We start from the raw sequence: 19,405 nt of genomic DNA, 5'->3' as shown, positions 1-19,405 counted from the left end.
CACCAAAAAACTAGTTCATTCCAGCCTGCTGCGATCACAAATAACAAGTCAAGGACAAAATATTTGTCATCTTATTATAAACAAAACACCCAATAAATCTTCAATTCATCAATTTAAATTTCCAAAAATGGCAAGAGACCCTGATGTCATGCTTGTAACTTCCAGACAGTGCCCTTTTCACATTACATTATTGTCAAGTTAAAACATTCGGATGCAACAACGCATAGATCAAAACCAACCAATAAAGTGATGAATATAATAGTCGGTTTCAATGTGTATATTTTGTTTGCACCTGAAAAAATACTAAAAAGAATAACATCCCATATAAAAGTGGTTCAGATGCATCTGATAGTGGTGGGGTGGTTTGGTGATGCTGTTGCACTTGATATTGCAAATAAAATGAAATAAAAACAAAAATAAAAAATGGAAAAATATATTTTTATTGCAAATAAAGTAGTAATTGTTTGCCTATATGGACCCCAAAGCTTTACAGCATCAATCAGTTTCATTTATCTATCTATCGTCGTCGGTTGGTTTTCAATTAATATATTGATTAAAATACCTTTCAATAATTTATTTTAAGGTTTAGAACAAAAGTGCCCTGAGTTCTAAAAAAAAAGTTACATCTTTTTTTTTGTGACAAAAAGAAAATAATTCAATATTATTTACATAAAATTAGACAACTTTTAATTAAAGAAAAAAAAATACATTTTTAGCAACTTCTTAGTGATAACTGCTAAGTGATAAGTGATTTTATAACTTTCAAATTTATAAGAAAAAAACGAAAAATTTGTCTTTAAACTCAAACTTCTTAAATTAAAAAAAATATTAACATAAATAATATTTTTTTTGGGTCTTATTTCAAAATCCATTAAAAAAATAAAAAAGAAATAACTCAGTTTGGCACAGCTTTTAAAGGAATACGATACATCAAGCCCAAAAACCACCTAATCAATCACCACCGGGCCCAGGCAACAACAAAAAAATCAAACATAATAAACGCGGTTTACACTCTTGCGGTTTGAATAACATTCTAAGCTTACATTTTCAAAACGAGAGTGGGAGACTTCATATAAGTCGAATTCTAGGTAAGTTCTCATGAAACTATAACGTAATATTATCTGAAAATGCAGAAGCTGTGAAATACAATCGTATAAGTCTATTAAATAATAAAAAATACAGTAGCAAATACAAAGTATGCAATTTGATAATTAAACCAGTAACCCTTAACAAGAAGAAGGTGAAGGGAATACAGAGAAACAGCATCAGTGTTACATTGAATGGAACACATTTTGTTTTATCTTAAGAGCAAAGTGAATAAGTCAAAATCTAAATTTAACTTGAGGTTTAGTAGCGGTGTAAATAAAAGTAATATAATTGTGGTTTGTTTATGTTATTTGTGGTCTCAAATAGACCTCTCTCAGAGTTTTATCATGTAAAATTTTCAAAACTTTCAGTTAAAAAAACGAAGGTCGTATATTTTTTTAGTTTAACTTTATCTGTCGAAAAAGTACCTACACTTTTTTTTAACTTTATATTCTTATATTTTCATGAATTCGTTTGTAAAATATTTATTTGTAGGCACCATTTTAAGTAAGTAATTTTTTTGAGAGGGGGTTGTAACTTATTGTATCTTAAAAAATTATAAATAGGTAGGTACCACTAAGTTCAATATTCTATGCGCCATTTTCAATCATTCGAATAAAAAGTGTTTTGGGTGTTGCAAGTTTACTCAAAATTGACTCGTTTATTTTCAAAACATCATAAGTTCATTTGCTACAAAAATGTTTCCGACAAAATATTTTTTTTTATTTAACAAGTTTGATCTTTTCTTTAAATGCAAATATTATCCTTAGGTATATATCAACGAACCTATTAAATAAGATTTTAGTTCATAAGAATAAATTTAAATACCTTTTAATGGGTTTAACAAACAAAAATTCAAAATGGACTTATCATGTTTTGAAAATAAACGATTCAATTGTATGAATTATTGAGTCACTATAGTGGCATGGAACCACACACAGGTTAAATTCGACGCCTTTCGAACATTTCCGTTTAATTTTATACAAGAAAATGATTAAATCTAGCCTTTTTGATGAACCATTAAAATGTTATAAAATTCCAAACTCAAAAACACAATCTTTCCCATGTAAATCATATGGGAAATAGAAATTTGCGATGCGGCGGTACTTAATGTTAATATTAAGGGCTGAAACTTTTACAGTACTTTTTTTTCGTCATTTCCAACAATATTTTCAATAATGCTTTGAACAAAAAAAATGTCCATATTAATATATTAAAAAATCGCATATCTGCAAAGTTAAATCATTTGTTCTACTTATTTGACTGTACTTTGTTTGTCCAGTCAAATTGAACTCATATATTTTTTGTTCTAAAGGCATTATAAAGAAAAAAAATAAAAACAAATGACAGTTCTTTTCGATGACTCCATTCAATACTTTTTATTGTCTCATACAAGTGCATATCACAACTCCAAGTCGTCTATTCACACTATTGAAGGCCTCGTAAAATTTTCTCGGATTATTCTTTCACTGCAGCTGATCAAGATTACTTGGAATTGGATTTCGCGTTTCTTCACCATTTCCACAATTCTGTTGTGAATTCCACCCATTACATCCTTCCATCCCTTGAATTTGAGTCTACTCTTGTCTCATATGAGATTCATAATACTGGATTATAAAGCAATAATAGATTTTTTCTGTAGAATTAACAGGATGTGCCTTAAATTTCAGCATGATTGTTTATAAGAAAGTAAATGATTAAAATGGGATTCTGTTATTCGCAAGAAGTTTGATCAATTAGTTACCGATAGAAATTTTATATTAGCAAGTTTTTCTATATAAAAAAGTTGCGTATACACCACAGTGAACTATCATTCATAAAAGATTTATTTCTACTTCAAATCTTAAAAAATTATGTACATATATCAAATGAAAGTAAATTATTAAACATATCATGCAAAATAAGTGCCAAATCTTCTTTTCGAGAAAGTCATGTAGTATCAGTTACTTTTGCAATGTGATAATTTTGTTAAAGCGTAAAAATAAAAATTACTGGAAATTGTAGAGTGACACCTAACAACAATGACAGTGGACTAATGTAAAATGTATGCAGATGCTAGGTAGTTGACAAAAATTACCAAATATTACTAAAGGAGAATTGGCAATTTTGTATGGAACTTGGACGTTCCGCGGCCAAGAATGATTTTGTTATTTTTTGATGTATTTAAGTCTTACATACATTGTGCAGAAGTTTCATCCTTCTTAAGTAATTCACAAACGGATAAAAAGCATTTTTGCATTTAAAAATTAATGCAGATTGTCTCAATGTTTTAAATTAAACGTGTATTTTAAGTGCTAGATATGATGTTCTGTAATTTTTTCTGATCCTGAAGACCTTTATCTTGGATATTCAACCAATAGAACCCAAAATATTGGCTTTTTAAAACATCAATTTCTAGTCTATTTTGAGACTTTGTTTTTTCAATTTTTTGTTTGATTTTTCTTTTTAAAATTGAATATCTTCCATTCTAAATGCAATACAACGAAACGGCCATAGTAAAAAAATGTTCTACGTTATAGTTCTTTCAATTGATACCGATTTCATTACTGGCCGCAAAACGTCAAAAATGCCCATTCTCCTTTGTCAATCCAATTCTAAAACTGTCAAAAGTAATAGCATCGCTTGGCATTCGCTTTTCGAAAGCACTCTGATATAATTTATCATTCTTATCGATGTGTCCTCGGAAAAAAAATTTTCTTCGACTTGCTTATCTATTTAAAAAAAAAAAATTTAGAAAATCTACACAATGCACATCTCGGAGTGCAAAGACTATATTTTCTCTGTCCCGCATAGGATATGTGGATATTGTTCCGAACGAATATCTCGTATATAAATTTTCAATACCCGAATTTAAGAAAAACAAGAATATTTTTTTTTGAAAAACAAGAACGTTAATAGTGTTAAAATAAGTAATTATTATCATTTATTTGACAAGTCCGATTTAAGTTTATAATGTCCGCATTATTCTTAGAATCAATGAGCAAACTCAACCAAATTAATGCGTCATCGTTATCTTAAAAAAAATTAACCAAAATTATTTCTTTAAAAACTTAATGGACCCAGCGGCAATAAACAAATAAAACAAAAAAAAAAAAATTGACAAAGTAAACATAAAGAGAAAAATTATCATCTTAGACAAAATTAAGAACTTGACGTAAGCTTTCTGCACACACTTCCTATAAAAAGATCTTTATATTTTTTCTTAAATCACCTAAAACTCTTACACATGTGTATGCAAAATTACTTTAACTTAAAAGTAATTTTAAAATTGATATCAAAAAGACTTTTTGAAAACAAAAAAAAACAAAGAGAATCAAAACAAAATTGAAAAACAGAATTTATACTCCTTCAAGCATCAAGTGTTATTTTATGACAAACTTAGCCCGCTTCCGCTGCGACGCGCCCGAACAAAATCGCCGCCTCTAAAAACCATCACCACTGACACCGCCACAGCCGACCACTCCAGGCTGACATGAGAAATGAAATTTGTTTGACCTTCATTCTGCGATTGTTTGTTGTTATAATTATTTTTTCTTGATAATATGATTTGTATTCTATAAGTATAACATGCTACATATTATTATTATACTGTATAGGTACTCTAGCGGTCTGGAGCTTTTTAATAATAATAACGAAATTATCATAGATCGTTTAATCTTTCATCAAAATCAACATACATACCCCATGGGAGGAAATTAATTAAATAAATAAAAAAATACGGCAGCAGCCATTATTGCATCACGTCGGGCGTCGTCGTCGTCAAACAGTGAGGTCGAAGATATATTTTAATTGATACATGATTTAGGTGTAACTAGTAGTTCCTTAAGGTACAATTTTGTATTGATATACTCAAATGGCACTCAAAAGCTTAATTAGTTCAGTAGTAGAACCACAGCCGCACCATGATCAAAAATTGTCATTTTGCCGAACGATTTCAGCGTTACTTGTCTTTCGCTAGGAACTAGAGCAATTGGGGAACAGTTTAAAGTCCTCAAAGAAAATCTTGAGAAATCGATGCGGGATTAGGAGGCTCTACATTCTACTCAAGGGGAACTGTAATATTCCAAAATATCTAACAATATTCAAAACTTAAGAAAGTGAATGACAAAATTCAGCGTTACTTCCCTTTGACTAGAAATAAGCTCAATTGGTATCAAAGGGAACGGTTAAAAGTCCTCAAATATAAAACACCGGAGGCTCTATATCATCCTCAAAGGGAACCTGGATATTCAAAAGATCTAACATTTCGAACTAAAGAAAGGCAATAACAGCGTTACGACAATCTGACTGGCAATAAGCGCAGTTGAAGAACGGTAAAAATTCTTCAAGTACTAAAATCTTAGGTGGATTAGGTTGCTCTATATCTTCCTCAGGACGAACCGGAGTATTCAAAATATCTAACGACACTAGAAACTAAAAGAAGAAAATGATTAAATTCTGCGTTACTTCCCTTTCACTAGAAATAAACTCAATTGGGGAACGGTTAAAAGTCCTAAAGTACATTTAAAGACACCGGTGGATTGGGAGGATCTATTTCTATATCCTCCTCAAAGGAAAAATTCTGCGTTACTTCACTTTCATTAGGAATGGGGAACGGTCAAAAGTCTTCAAGTTTATCTTTGACAAATTACACTGAACCAAATCCTTACGTAAATACAACGAAAAAATTCGTTGAGCCAACGAAAATTTAATTAATTTTCAGCCGGTGAAAAATTTCATTGGCTCAACGAAATGGCTTTCATACGTTAATGAAGAATTTCATCAACTAACGAAAACTTTCGTATTTTAATGAAATTTTTCATAAAAATTTTTGATCGAGAATTAATGAATTTTTACATCACTTTACGAAACTTTTTCATCAATTAACGTAAAATTTAATTAAACACGGTGATATTTTTGGTTGGTCAATGAATTTTTTGATTAATTTATGCAAGGAACTTTCGTAAGCTAACGAATTTTTTCGTAAATTTAATGAATATTTTAATAAAATTACGAAAAAATATTCATTAGCTAACGAAACTTTTCGTTGTATTAATTATTCTTTAGTAGATTATACTTACTTTATTTTCGTAAGAATACGAATTTTTTCGTCCATTTTTCTTCCCTAAAATTTGAAATAAAAACCTGAAATTCAAAAAAAGTGGAGCAGAGCGAAAATTTTTGACTATTAAAAACAAAAACATTTGTTATTTTTGAACTTGAATTTTTGAATTTTTAATTATGAAATAAAAAAATTAAATTAAATACACAGACAAATTTGAATAATACATATACATATCTTCTTCTTCGAAAAATTCCTTTATTGTCCTTTATAGGAATTGGGTCGGTATTAAGTACCCATCCATAAGGTACATTAGGATGACATCTTTGAAATATGAAAGGAAACAGAAATAGAAAAACAAAACAACAAATTTAGAATATTAAAAAAAAAAAATATGTTTTATAGGAATCAATATATTTTTTATAGGAATCAATTAAATCGAGTTTTACTTACTTTCCTATAACTCATCGTTCATCAACTCCTCCAAGATTTAAATTTGCTCGTGGTAGGACTTTGAAGAGATATTGAAGAATGTCTGTTTTCAAAATTCAATAACTGGCCTTTTTCGATATAAATTCCGATTTTTCAGGTGAAGGTGTTCCTTTTCCATAATTTTGAAAACACCTTTTGTTCCTTTTAAAAAGATGAAACATAATAAAAATTATTGCGAGCTAGTTTACAATTATTATAATTATTTTAAATAATTTATTTATCTTACCTTTCCTATTTACTTTAAAATTTTTCAGCACACAATTTTTTTTTTTATTTATTTCGCACGATGGGTCTTCTTACTTTCGGGGTTGAATATTATCTATGAGATGTGACCTCGACTACCAGAAATGCGCACAAGAAACGAAAATAAAACATGGTCTGTATGCATTTTTTCGTAAAACAACGATTTATTTTCGTTAACTGATGTATTTTTTCATAAGCCGATGTAAAATTTCATTAGTCTATGAAGAATTTTCATAAGCCAATTATTTATATTCATAAACTGATGAAGATTTTCGTTAGTTAATGTTGAACTTCATAAGTTGATGAATTTTTTCGTTACTCAATTAAAATTGTGATCAAGTAAGGATCGAATTCATTTTTGTATTCTTTAAAATGAGTTTGAAATTTTTCGTTAAATGATGAATATTTTCATTAAAATGGATTTTTCGACTCTAAAAGGGGAGAAAAAGTGTATGAAACGTTTTCATTAATTGATGAAGGTTTTCATATTACGAACAATTACATATTTTCGTTGAGCCAACGAAAGTTTCGTTGGGCCAACGAAAATGTAGTGTATGAAACGATTTTCGTAATTTTACGAAATTTATTATTTTCAGTGTAGGAAGCTCTATATCCTCTTTAAGTAGAATTTGGATATTCAAAAGATCCAAGTACATTCCAAACTAAAGAAAGCGAATACAAAAAATTCAGCGTTACATTCAGCGTTACGTGTCTAGATGCAATACATTTCGAAATAACAAATTTAACAATACCTGAAGTTCTAAGTGACACCACTGTGTGAATCATTCTGTTTCAGTCTTTATGAAAAAAAAAAACACCTTCGATTCTCTCATGCAGACAAATTGAATGAAAAATAAAAATAAAAACAGAGTTCAAGTTTGTCATATTGAAATGTTAACTTAACGCCCCCGCACAACAATCAATTTATTATATTGTAGAACTAATTCTAGTTATTAGAATGATGCTACAATTAATTGAATCATTACTTGGCACATGCTATATAAAAAAAATTACGATTATGACCAGGAATGGCCAATATTATGTATAAGTACATAAATATATGACCATGCAGATCTATTGCATGTGTACACAGTAAACCACCGACACATTTTGTTTCGTCCGTGTCGGCAAACAAATTTGTTTAATTATGATGACTTTTTCATAGAAAAATGTCCCTCTCTTGCTAAAAAATTTGAATTGAATTTTTTTTTTATTTTGTGTGTGCAATTCAATTGAATTAGTGAAGTTAATTTTTTCTTATGTCATTCATTCAACTCAGTTCAAGGTTAGTTCAAGATTGAAAACAAGTACAAAGCTGTATTTAAATGGTTCTTGTTTTGTGAGGACTGAGAATATAAATTGTTATTTTTGAGGGCAACTTTATATATAGACGGTTGTTCTTTCTTTATTGATGAGGTTTTGATTTATGGTCTTTTAACTACAATCAATTTGTTGATATATTAAAGAAGTAGAGAGTGAAATTCTAGACTAGACTGTATATCTGGTAAGATTTTATTTTAACTGACGTTGACGTTCAAGAGCATTAATCATTTGTAAACTTAAAGAATCTATGAGTTTTTGAACCCAATATCTTTCAATTAACTAAGCAAGATAGTTTTGTCTTAAACCTAAAATGTTTAGTTACATATTTCAAGGTACTGATAAAATGTACTGATACAATGTACCTACTGATAAAATGTACGATTTAGAAATCGAAAAAATCTTTCCCATAAAATATCAAAAAGCAGTCATATTTACTTCTTTAAATGGGCATATGTTTTCAATGTTTCTATCCTGACCCAATACAGTATTTTCCATTGTTTATTATAAACCTAACTAATATACACATCACGATTTCCATGGAAAATTAATTACTAATTCCAATCGCATAAAGAAACCATACACCTTCTTATCGTGTTATTTGAAACCCCAGCTCTAAGCAACAATGAAACATTCATTTTTTTTTGTTTTCAATCGAAAACCCCAAAAAAGGTGTAGTGAACAACGTTTTCGGTGAGTTCAATCACTCGTCGTTAAATTGATCATCAAATAAATAACATATTGATGCCTAAATACGTTAAAATTTATGAATTAAGTTTATGGAAAGTACAACATGTGGGTTGTGGATCCTATGACACAGTTCCATTTCGAATAAAGATATTTTTAGATAAGAATCAAATGTTTTATGTGAGCAATTTGATGAGCCATATATTGTTACACCTGTTTGAAATAAACAAAAATATAAAGTATCGAATTTGACAAAAAGGAAACTATATCACACGTGTATTTGAAGGCGTTAAAAAAAGATTGAGAGATTGAAAAATTAATCAATGATCACAATTTTGTTTCATTTTTTATTATTATAATTATTCTATTAATTTTAACTACCGGAGAGGTGCTTATAACTTTCGTAGCTTAGATTTAATAAAATTACCCCAACACCGTACTAATTATGGTATGCATGTGCTCTTAACTCGCATGTGTAAGCTTGTAAATTTGAATACTAATCTGTTTGATTTTAATATTAATAAAACTAGTCTGAAAAAAATACTAAAAACCAGTGTACCACGCTCATAAACTTTTTTTTTTGTATTTATGTTCAATGTTTACTGATTCTTTTCTCATTTAATGTCTTTATACCTAATTGTATGTACATATGTATATTGAATTATTTTTTTATCAACACTCTTGACTATTAAAACATTTTTGTTTTAAAATTTTGACACTTTCTGAAAATTGAAGATGAAATATTAAATTTATTTTTTTGTTCATTATAAATTTTTTTTATTTTGCACAGATATAATAAATGCTTGTACTAAGCAGTCCCAATCTTTGACCTTCCTTTGATATTCGTATCACCATTCTCTTTACTTATTTAGTTCTTTTTAATTTGTTTTTACCTTCAAAAAACACTAAAAAGTGCCGATACGATAATCATCCGCAAATGACTTCGTACTCGGTGAAAATGGACCCCAGCGCGTGCGGTTTCTGGGGGGGAAAGAGGCGTGGGAATTTAAAAAAAAAAATTATAAAATATAGGCATACGCCTCATCATTTCGTTAGAGTCTAAAAGTCTGAGCCAACGACGAAGTACGTGTGGGAGGAATTTGCTTATTATTTAAACTTATTTCACTTTTATTCATTTATGAAAATATGACTTCTAAGACTTTCGCCTATGTTTTATAGACATATTTATTAATAAGTTCAGATTGGACGAGTTAAAAATTAAAGAGTACCTACACCTGATCAAAAATTCTGTATGAAAACAAACCAAGAGCACTCGTCAAACGTCAGTGCAAATAACCAATTTTTCTTCTATCAACTTGGATTATAAAAAAAATAAAAAAAACACCTCCAGGGAATGATATTTGAAAATACTACACTAGCCCAAAAAATTAAAAATTAAGGGAACAAAAAAAAAAAAATTGTGATTTTTTTGTAGTGATTTTCGATAGGCTCTTCTCAGTAAAAAATGATCGTATCATGACAAAACAAAAATTTAAACAGTATTTATTAATAAAATGTTCAAATAAACTCAAAAGAATTTGATATTGCTCATTAAAAAATTGATAAGAAGTAAGTCATTTACAGCTGCAAAAATGCGGTCTTTTATTTCATCTCAAAAGTTCAAACTCTCACAACAGAAAAACCGTTTGATGAATAAGCCTGAAACTTACATAAACTTACAAATACAGCCTATTGCAGATTAATTTCAGGTCTATTTAATTTCAATAATTAAGCCTCAGTTTAATCTTATCACCCATTATATATAATAATAAAATAGCGGCACATTTTCTAAAAAAAACCGTAAATAGGCCTATTTTTATAGCTTTTCTAAATTGATCTCAAATGTAAGACAACATTTTTTTTAACAAAGTAGACTCAATTTCTTTGTAGAGAATTAAATCAAATTTTCAAATGTATCCTTAAATTTTCTGTAAAGTGATCCGTTGTTGAGATATTGATAGTCAAAGTCAAAAGTATGGCTTTTGGTTTGATAACTGATATTGCAGTCTAAAAAAAGAAACGTATAAGTTTAAAGCAAACAAAATCTTAAAGCCAAATGAATAGCCTTTCTAAAAATAATAATCATTGTATCGCAAAAAAATTTTCCACTTTTTTGAGAGAAAAGTAAAAACAAAAAAAATTTGAAAATTTTGGTATTTGAACAATTCCAAAGATGTAGCTATTTTACCATTAGAAATAAAATATTTAGTTTAAAAATCCTAAAACTAGAGGAATGCAGCTTTCACACGCTTTTTGTTTTGTCATGATACGATCATTTTTTACTGAGATCTAGCCTATCAAAAATCACAAAAAAATCACAATTTTTTTTTGTTCCCTGTCAAATAAGTCCATAGGAAAAAAAAACTAACTTTCATAAAAAAAAAATACACACCTAGGACGCTAGAACCTTCAAACAGAGCTTCCATTGAAAACCAATTTGTAAATTCAACTTATAATCAACACTTTAACTAACTATCCGTTTATATTAAAAACAAGTCTCATTGCAATCGAAAATCTAAAAAGATAAATATACTTGTTCAATAGTTATACGGTCGAGAGTATCTATTTCTACTCATTAAACATCTCAATCGTATTTGGAAACATCCACCATCCAAATTTATCACTTGTATTTCAATGAACTTTTAGCAATTCAAGTGACATTAAATTAACAACAAACTACAAGTATTCCCATATGCGAATATTTTTATCATAAAATGTCCTCGACTCGAAACTAAATGTTTTGTGCACTTTTTTGATTCAATTTATTTTACAAAAATATAATTATTTCATTTTTTGTTGAAATTATTATAAAAAATTGTTGGTCATTTTTATATTTTCTTTTTTCGAAATTTTTTGAATTAAAACCCATGAACTCTCTCAACCTACTCATCTTACTTCATACACGTATCGTATTTCGTATATAATTTTTTTTTTCAATCAGAATTAATACAAAATTTGTCATCATCAATATAAACTAATCGTGGGTTGTAAATGTGAAAAACAAAAATTTTAACAAGCACGAAATAATAAAACAAAAAAAAAACTCCTTTAAGACAATTCGTTCGAAATTATATAGGTCACTATAGAAGCAATGGAGACATTTTGTTCTGACAATGAGACTACTTTAATTCCAAAAATGGAAAAGCCATGTCAGACTCCCCGGTTGCAGAGATTTTTCGTGACCACCTGCACAAACAATAGTCTCTTCTACCTGGCAACTAGCAAGGTGCAATTACTTATGCATTACTGAATCTATTGTTTAACTTGGTCATTTTACGTTCAAATAACACCCGTAAAAAAAAAAATAAAGTCAATGTGGGTGAGTAGCAAATATTCAAAGAAAAAATATAAAAAAAAGTTCTCGCGTCACGCCTCCACTTTTTGGCAAAATTAATGTTGTTTTAATGTCAACTTAAAGCGAGCTTTACTTGTTTGCTAAAAAAAAAAACGAGGTGGAAATTACCTAATTTGGAATCGAAGAGTTGAAAGAAAAGAAATTTCCAGCACACATTTGCTGGTGGAGACTGCTGGTGGAGATTTATTTTAGCCATTTTAACTGATTAAGTAAGCAGCGACAAAGTGACAAATGGTTTTTCTAAACTCTTTTAACTGTCAAATTATTATGTCTCGACTTATATTTCTATAAATTAGTTATTCAAATGACACATACTTAGAGTTGAGTGCCAAATATGTTCAAGTAGTCAGCGCAGCGCAAAGCGTCTGGGGTGCACCTAAAATCCCAAATCCAAAAAACACCAGCCTAGAAATTATTGTAATTTATGTATGTATGAGAAATGTGTGTTTCATCCGAAATGCATTACTGGTTCTATCAATGGTATGTCCATATTGGTACGTTGTATAGCTAAGTCTGATTGACAGCTCTGCCACACAATTTATACTTGAGAATAAGAGAGAGAGAGAGAAAATGAGGCTTAAACTGCTTTTTGTGTGACATTAGTTTTGTTACTCTTGTATTGCATTGAATATAGAGAATTGTGTGTTAATCCTAATGCAATACAAATTGTATATATGTAACAAGTATACTCTATTCAATAATATTGCTAATTTAGAAATAAATAAACAAATATGGTGTGACGTTCAGGGTCTTGTATCGTTAAAATGTGGTCATAAAATTCTAACAACTCGAATAATCATAAAAATTAACGTTTTGATTGATTGGCAGTAAAGATTTTTTTGATGTAATGTTTATATTAGGGTAGAATTGCAACAGGAGTTGGTAATTAGTAATTTGTTGATTTTATGGTTTATTCAGTAGTCAAATGACATTAAGGTACGGTACAAATTTTTTAATGAAAATTACCATTTAAGGGTTCTAAAGCTATAAGGTTCATTTGGGACAAGGTCTAGTAACTTAAAACTCACAACCATTTCGTGTATTTCGTATATCTCCCAAGAAAACAAAGTTTGTGTAAAATGATGTGGAATTCATCAAACTGTAAGCCCTTATACAAAAATTGAGTAAAAGTGATAAAAACAACAAATTCACTTTTTGTCAGCGTCCCCTAATTCGGACTACCAGTGAACATGAGCCATTCAAATGTGATTCTTTGGTTTCTATACGTTACGTTTAAAATTCTTAATAAGTTAAGTAGTTCTCGATAGAGTACATAGAGTTTTAAATATTATAAATCAATATGTTTGATCAATTGGCCAACGATTTTGCTACATACAAAAAAATGTTGCGCATACGCCATAGTGACCCATTTTACATAAACGATTTTATTATACTTCAATATAAGCCAAAGTCACCTATGTGCAAAATCATTCTTTTTAGAAGATAGATTAGTGACTTTGGTAAAGTATATAAAATGTTTGACATAGAGGTAATTTTATGAGATTTTTATATGTTTTTCGCTTTTATTTATTAAACTATTCACCAAGTTACATTGTAAGTCTACTGTGTGTTGTTTTTTTTTTAGGTCAACTTTGGCCTAAAAAACAACACACAGTAGACTTACTTATACAAAAATTCGGGATATTGGTGTATTTTGTTTTGTGTTTCTTAGAAAATTGTGATTTTCTGGAGGAATTGACATTTTTTAAAGATAAAATGACAGCGTAATTCTTCAAAATTCTTCTTAAATTAGACACCAAATTAAAATTAAAATTAAATAAATAAAATTTAACTGCACTAAAAAAAGTCCAATCATTGGTCTTAATTTAAGTGCAACTTAAAATTGAATACTAAGTATACATCATTAAAAATTCATTTAATTCACTCTTCTTTAGTTAAAGTCCTTACTTTTAATGGAAACTTTAAATTTAAAACTCTTTTAAAAATATCCTAGGGATTTTTTATTTTGTTTGAAAAATAATCTGTCAAAAGCTACAATTTTGTCAAATCAAATAGATTTGAATTGGAAGAAAAACCAAAAAACTATGACCCGTAAGTATTTTGCAGCTGAAAACGCCAGAAAATGCAAGAGATTAACGATATACCAGTGGTAACCAAAGAATGCTACAACCTACAATTGAAACCATGAGAAGAAGAAGGAGTTAAGTTAATTTTTTCCATCGGTGTCAAATAACAACTTAAATTTAAGTGTTATCGGCATTCATCTCGTGTCATTGGTTTAGAAGTAAGCTTTATATCTCTTCTTCTCATGGCTTCAATTGCAATGTTATGTATGTTATGTATGTATTATGCAGCATCTCAAAAATGATTAGTTTTGAAGTGGAGAATATAATCTAGTAGATCTAGTATTATCTGTGCGAAGTAGACAAGAAATGCATTAATTTCTTTGAATTTTGTTCTTTTTTATGGTACAAATGCATGTGTGTATACCTACAAAAAATTCTAGTCTGGACTTTTTTCATAATTGTGATGTTTTTTTAATAATTCTTTAGCTCATTTGACATTTTTCAAATAAAATAATAATTCAAATAAAAAAAAAATAAATGAAATGACATTTGACACTAATGGAGAGTGAATAAATAGAAATTCTGTTTAAAACCTCCATTAGCTCTAAAAATCCCTCTTAAAAGGTCGAATTTGGTGTTTTAACTAAAACTACTTTTAAATTTAATGCTCAATTAGTTAATGATGCCAAACTTCAAAAAAATCCTTAAAAGAGACTGAATTAAACGAAATTGGTTTTTAATTTTAAAATTCCCTTTTTTAATGGCGATTTAAGTTTAATGGAGAGTCAATAAATTGGGCCTAAGTCGCAAAAAAGGTCCATACAAGGACAGTTTTAAGATTTATTTACTTAGTCGATAATGATGCCAGGGAGATTTCTCTCTGTGCTTAAATAATTTATTGAAATTGAGTTGGTTCCAAGTTTTGAATTTCTTCGTTGAACATTTTTGCAACAAAAAGTTGTTTCCATTTTATGTAGATAAGTGTAATTCTACTCACACTAATTTTACCAACTCTAACTCTAACAACAGTTTTTCTCTTTTTCAATTATTTTACCGCTTCAGATGCTTTCCTTAAGTTAGTTATAGTCGGAAAAATGTCCACTTTGAAATGCCTTTACAATACTACAAAAAATGAAATTAAAACCGCATTCTTTCTAGTTTCTTCCTATCAATTTTTTTAAATATTTTAAGTTAGTTTGCTCCTGTTATCCAAATATGTAATCTAAAAAAAATCATTGCAAAAAAAAATTCTATTGAAAATTGCAAATTTAAATAAATTTTCATCCTGCTATTAAAGCTTATTAATATTTATTAATAATAAATCAGCAATAGAATAAGCTTTACTTATTGTTTTTCAATAAAGATAACAAAACTGTCATAAATCAATGCAATTCACATTAACATTTTGATTTAAGTATCCACCTTTTTTTCAAATAGGTACACAAATTTAGTTCAATGTCTTTCTTGTTACCAAACAGGAAAATACACAAAACAAAAGAGCTGAGAGCAAAACTTTCAATAGCAATCAATCAAAATAAAACCAAACTATCCATAACTCACATACGTTACAAGCATAGAAAACACATTTTAAATGCCATTGAGAAAACACTATCTCATACTCATAGACCTATTTATTTATTATTTACCGATATGGAAAAATTTAGCTACATAGTAAAAATTAATAAAAATAAGATACAAAATAATTTTCAAAAAATAATAATAAACAAACTGTTGTTTTCGACCGAATGTATATCCATGCTTGGCCCTAGTTAATTCGCTCAATCGAATCATGAATAAATTTATTTTGACAGATTGTCCAATATCCACTCAACTGGTCATAGGTTTACATTGCGGTTACGTTACTTTGTCATCTAACAATATAAAAAAATATAAAATAAAAAATAAAATTTAAATTTAATATTTTCAGGTGTGTACCGCCCCTAAATCGCGCAAACAGTCAGAATGGAGATTGAATGTGATTTGGCTTCCATACGGGATGAGGATTTGTTGAGAAAAATGGTAAGTTTGCTATATACACAAAAATATTACTTGTTTTGAGTTCACCATATAGAAAGTCGTTCCATCGATCGTCTTTTTTTTTTATGACATCATTGTTGAGATAAAATACGCAAGAAAAAAAAACATCAACCATAGAGATCCATTCGAGAGTGTTTTAAATGTTGAAATTCCAATTTGGACATTCGCATGCACTCGTGTCGTTTGTTTGTTTGTTAAAATACATTTGTTGTTGGCTGATACATCAAGTTGTGATCAGAATGTGTGAAAAATATCCATGCTTGTCCTAATTGGATATCGAAAGTGAAAAAATAAATGACAAAAAAAAAATAATAATAATAATCGTTATAAGTTAATGGAATTTGCCAAAATTTATTGACACATTGTGGTTTTTGTGCACTTTTTGAACAAAGCATTCCACACTCCTTAAAAAAGATTTTGCTCAATAAGAAATATTGAAATAGTTCATAAATAAAAAAAAAAAAAAAAAAAAAAATAGGTACCAAACAAATCGGACAAGGTTTTTTTGCAAGCTTAATACAATTATTGTCAAAATATGACAATTTATGCTCCAAAGAACGAAAGCTATTTTTAAAGACGACTACGACCATAGGATAGGGTTGGGGTCGAAATTCTGTATGTGTCAAAATTCGGATTCCAAAATTCTGTGTTCCAAAATTCTGTATTTCAAAATTCTGTAAATTCAAAATTCTGTTTTTTAAAATTCTGTAAATTTAAAATTCTGTATTCTAAAATGCTGTAAATACAAAATTATAAATAAATGATAAAAGAAAAATTCAACAGACAAAATAATGATGTATAGTTTTGAAATTACAGAATTCCAAAAAGCAGAATAATGGATTTGCAGAATTTTTAAAAACAGAATTTTGGATTTACAGAATTTTGAAGTACAGAATAATAGAAAAGCAGAATAATGGAATACAGAATTTTTTATTCAGATTTCAAACCTAATTCTAACAGTGAGATAGTACGATGGTAAGGCAGTTTTACGTTCGATCTCCAGTGGCTGCCAGATTCTTTCTTTAAATTAAAATGTTTCCACATAAAAATAAGATGATTTTTCGTTTGAGTTAAGTGGATATCTTCTTAATTTGCGCATTCAAGAAATTAAGATGATTTGTCTGCTTAATTTAAAACGAAGAGCATCTTAGCAAAAAAAAAAAAAATGCAGAAATCCGCTTAAACTAGGGGATAATTAGTCGGAGAAGACCTTGTGGAAGTCTTACACAGAGAAAAAAACCTTATATTAAATCAAGTGGAAAAATTGATGTTTTTTTTTTTTTTTAAATAACGATTTTCAACCTTTTATATTTTTTTCAATTATTCAATTTGTAATGGTTTTGTTTTCAAATGACAAACATTACCTATACTTTTTTTTTATCTGAGCAATGATGATGTTTCGATTCCATATATGGAAAAATATTGAAATAAAAAGGCATCAAAATGTATTTTTTGTTGAAAGAAATACATACTTTAACTATGCTACCCTGCATTTTTTTTTGCTAAGGATTCTAAAGAAAAACATCACTTTTGTCATATCTTTAAAATAGGCTTTACAAGCTTAAAAACAATCATCACAAATTTCGTTGAAAGATGAATAATTCCTCTTTCTACTTAAAAATGATTAATTTTAAAATACAAATTTTCCAATGATCAGTTCTTTATAATACTGCAGATTTTATACACCGACATTTCTTCACCCACATTGAATATTTTTCCAATACAACTTGTCTAGACATTTATAACTTGTTGCTCCAAATATTTAAAATGTTCTAAAGGAGTTTACATCAACTGCCCCACATTTGAATAATTGTTTATTTGAATATTCATGTTGAAAAGTTTAAGTATGTACGAATTGTTCACACCATTTGCAACTGTTAGTAGGCTGTTGTTTGCCAAATCAAAACTATAATCCTAATAGCCCAATAGATGTCAATAGCCCACTCCTAAGCGCCACTGGTTTTTAGCCATCCAACTGACTTTACAATCTATGTAATAAATCATGTTCCATGACATCATATGCCGATCAAATCTAAGCTTTTGACTTCATTCATAAATTTCGATTGTACTTGAATCTTATAGAGGTTTATTATAACAGCTTGAAAACATAACCATTCATAATAATAATACGTTCAAATGAATTTTACAATTTTTTTTTTGTCTTTTGAACTCTACACACGCCTCAAACTGAGACTAAATTTATCGTAATAAATAATAATATCGAGCGTAAAGTTTATGTGGGTTGTGATGGCGACTTTGTGCCTCGAAGTTTCCTTTCGGACATCGTGTCAGTTGACAGTTGTGTTGTTGGTTGAAACTTTTATATATTTTTGTATTTTTATCATTTTGATACATAACCGTTGACCGTGAGCACAAATTTATTAATTCAACTGACCACAGAATGTCTCTTTCTGCAAGTTAATAAACCCCACGCGCACTTCACAATAATTGATAGACACTTAAAACCCTCTCCGTAAAAGTATAAACTTATAACACATACGGTTAAAGTCTATAAAAAATAAAACAAAAAAATAAAATAAAAATTTAAAATTTATGAATGAACTATTTAGGGCATTTACATAGATTTGTTTGACAGTTTTAATGGTAAGTGGAATAAAAGAATCGTTAAAATCAAACTCAGGGTGATAGTTTATTAGAATCATTTTGTTTAAAGCAATAAAAAATGGTTTTACCTACATAATTCTTTTGTCTAAGAAATATTAAATATTGTCGTCATTGGATCGTATTTTATATTGATCAATATCTGAGAATATCTTTTTCGAGAATAAACGTCTATTTTAATTTATGATTTTTTCTTTTATTTAAAAATTATACAAGCACGTTTCATATTTAATGGGACCAAATGTCTAAATTTGGCAGATCGCTCTTACAGGCATTTGAGAACACGAATATTTGAGGCAGGCTCAAATCTAAAGTTATTCTAAAGAAACAACATGAAAATATGTAACTTGATCTGACAAGGGTAAATAAAACTAAGGTTGACAAAAGCTACAAAAGTGACAAGGGCGACAATGATAGTTTGAAAGTGCTGAAAAGCCGCCGCCGATCAAAATTGTCAACCGCTTAAAATCAATCAGGCTTTCTAAATTAGCCACG

General features: G+C 28.8%; 1 protein-coding gene across 9 annotated transcripts in view; it reads left to right on the top strand.

Annotated features, from left to right (window-relative positions):
- Window positions 1-782: 782 nt before the first annotated feature.
- Window positions 783-19,405, top strand: part of LOC129911845 (microtubule-associated protein futsch) — a 90,312-nt gene continuing 71,689 nt past the window's right edge. For 3 of the 9 annotated variants that reach the window (XR_008771705.1, XR_008771704.1, XM_055989824.1), the window contains exons 1-2: window positions 784-1,088; window positions 16,179-16,270. Coding sequence is in view for 7 of the 9 variants with exons in the window: in XM_055989824.1 (XP_055845799.1) it covers window positions 16,214-16,270 (57 nt within the window). In the remaining 2 variants the exon portion in view is untranslated. Of the gene's footprint in view, window positions 1,089-16,178; window positions 16,271-19,405 lie in introns of all 9 variants that reach the window. The other 6 variants (XM_055989820.1, XM_055989822.1, XM_055989817.1 and 3 more) reach the window with 4 other exon arrangements.

The sequence above is a fragment of the Episyrphus balteatus genome, chromosome 2 (assembly GCF_945859705.1).
Source record: "Episyrphus balteatus chromosome 2, idEpiBalt1.1, whole genome shotgun sequence".
Classification (NCBI taxonomy): Eukaryota; Metazoa; Arthropoda; class Insecta; order Diptera; family Syrphidae; genus Episyrphus; species Episyrphus balteatus.
The sequence above is the reverse complement of the archived record's forward strand: the minus strand, read 5'-3'. Positions and strand labels throughout refer to the sequence as shown.